General features: G+C 49.1%; 1 protein-coding gene across 1 annotated transcript in view; it reads left to right on the forward strand.

The window, feature by feature from the left end:
* Positions 1-624: 624 nt before the first annotated feature.
* LOC107122837 (gastrula zinc finger protein XlCGF57.1-like) overlaps positions 625-746 on the forward strand; it is a gene marked incomplete at its 5' end in the record, with an annotated part of 40,041 nt that continues 39,919 nt past the window's right edge. The window contains one exon of the mRNA XM_015425976.1: positions 625-737. Coding sequence (XP_015281462.1) covers positions 625-737 — 113 coding nt within the window. The remainder of the gene's footprint in view (positions 738-746) is intronic.

Here is a 746-nt window from a genome sequence, read left to right on the forward strand (position 1 = left end):
GAAGATGTCAACCTCTTGATTCAGCTTAGTTTCTTTTTTAAAACAGCATAGCTTCTTATTTGTTGTCTTCTTCGTCAAACTCTCCTGAAAAAAGCATAGTTATATGGAGCGGAGAAAGACATGAAGCTGAATGGAATAGTTTTGTTACGATTTTTAACTAGAGTAGGTGTTACATTTACTTTCAGTTCCATTGCAAGTACTTGAATAGGAGCAAGCCAGTTACTAAATTTCTAGCCGTAGCAACCAGTTTATAATTTTTTTGCGGCAACAGGCCTACTTTGAATTGGCTGGCATTTGCTTTCTGATTCACGTTGCTGGCTGGTAGCTCTCTATTAGGGAGCAGCATTTCAGTATTCTTATCTATCTGGCTAAAAGCCTTCTTTTAATGGACTGACAATGCTCTCCACTTCTCACGCTGGAAACCAACTGCTGGCTCAAAAGGCTTCTAAGGTTTTGATTTTCAAGTGCTTGCCTGCCCCGGTCCCCTCATTGTAGAGTCCCACAGAACACCCCTCCCAGATTGCAGAATGGGGGGGAGGTGTTTGAGCCGGAAGGTGGGGGGGGGCTCCCTGGGTCTGCCCAGAGCTTCCTCCTAAGGGGCCCCCCTGTCTTTGTTCCCCCAAGACGACGGCTGGCGGGCGACGGTCTCCCTGGTGGACAGCGACCTCATGGTGCTGGAAGGGGACTCCTACACCATCCGGCTCCTGCGGGACTTCCGCGTGGCCCTCTCCCGGATGGTGGAGACC

The sequence above is a fragment of the Gekko japonicus genome, unplaced genomic scaffold (genome assembly GCF_001447785.1).
Source record: "Gekko japonicus isolate JY-2015 unplaced genomic scaffold, Gekko_japonicus_V1.1 scaffold3856, whole genome shotgun sequence".
Lineage (NCBI taxonomy): Eukaryota > Metazoa > Chordata > Lepidosauria > Squamata > Gekkonidae > Gekko > Gekko japonicus.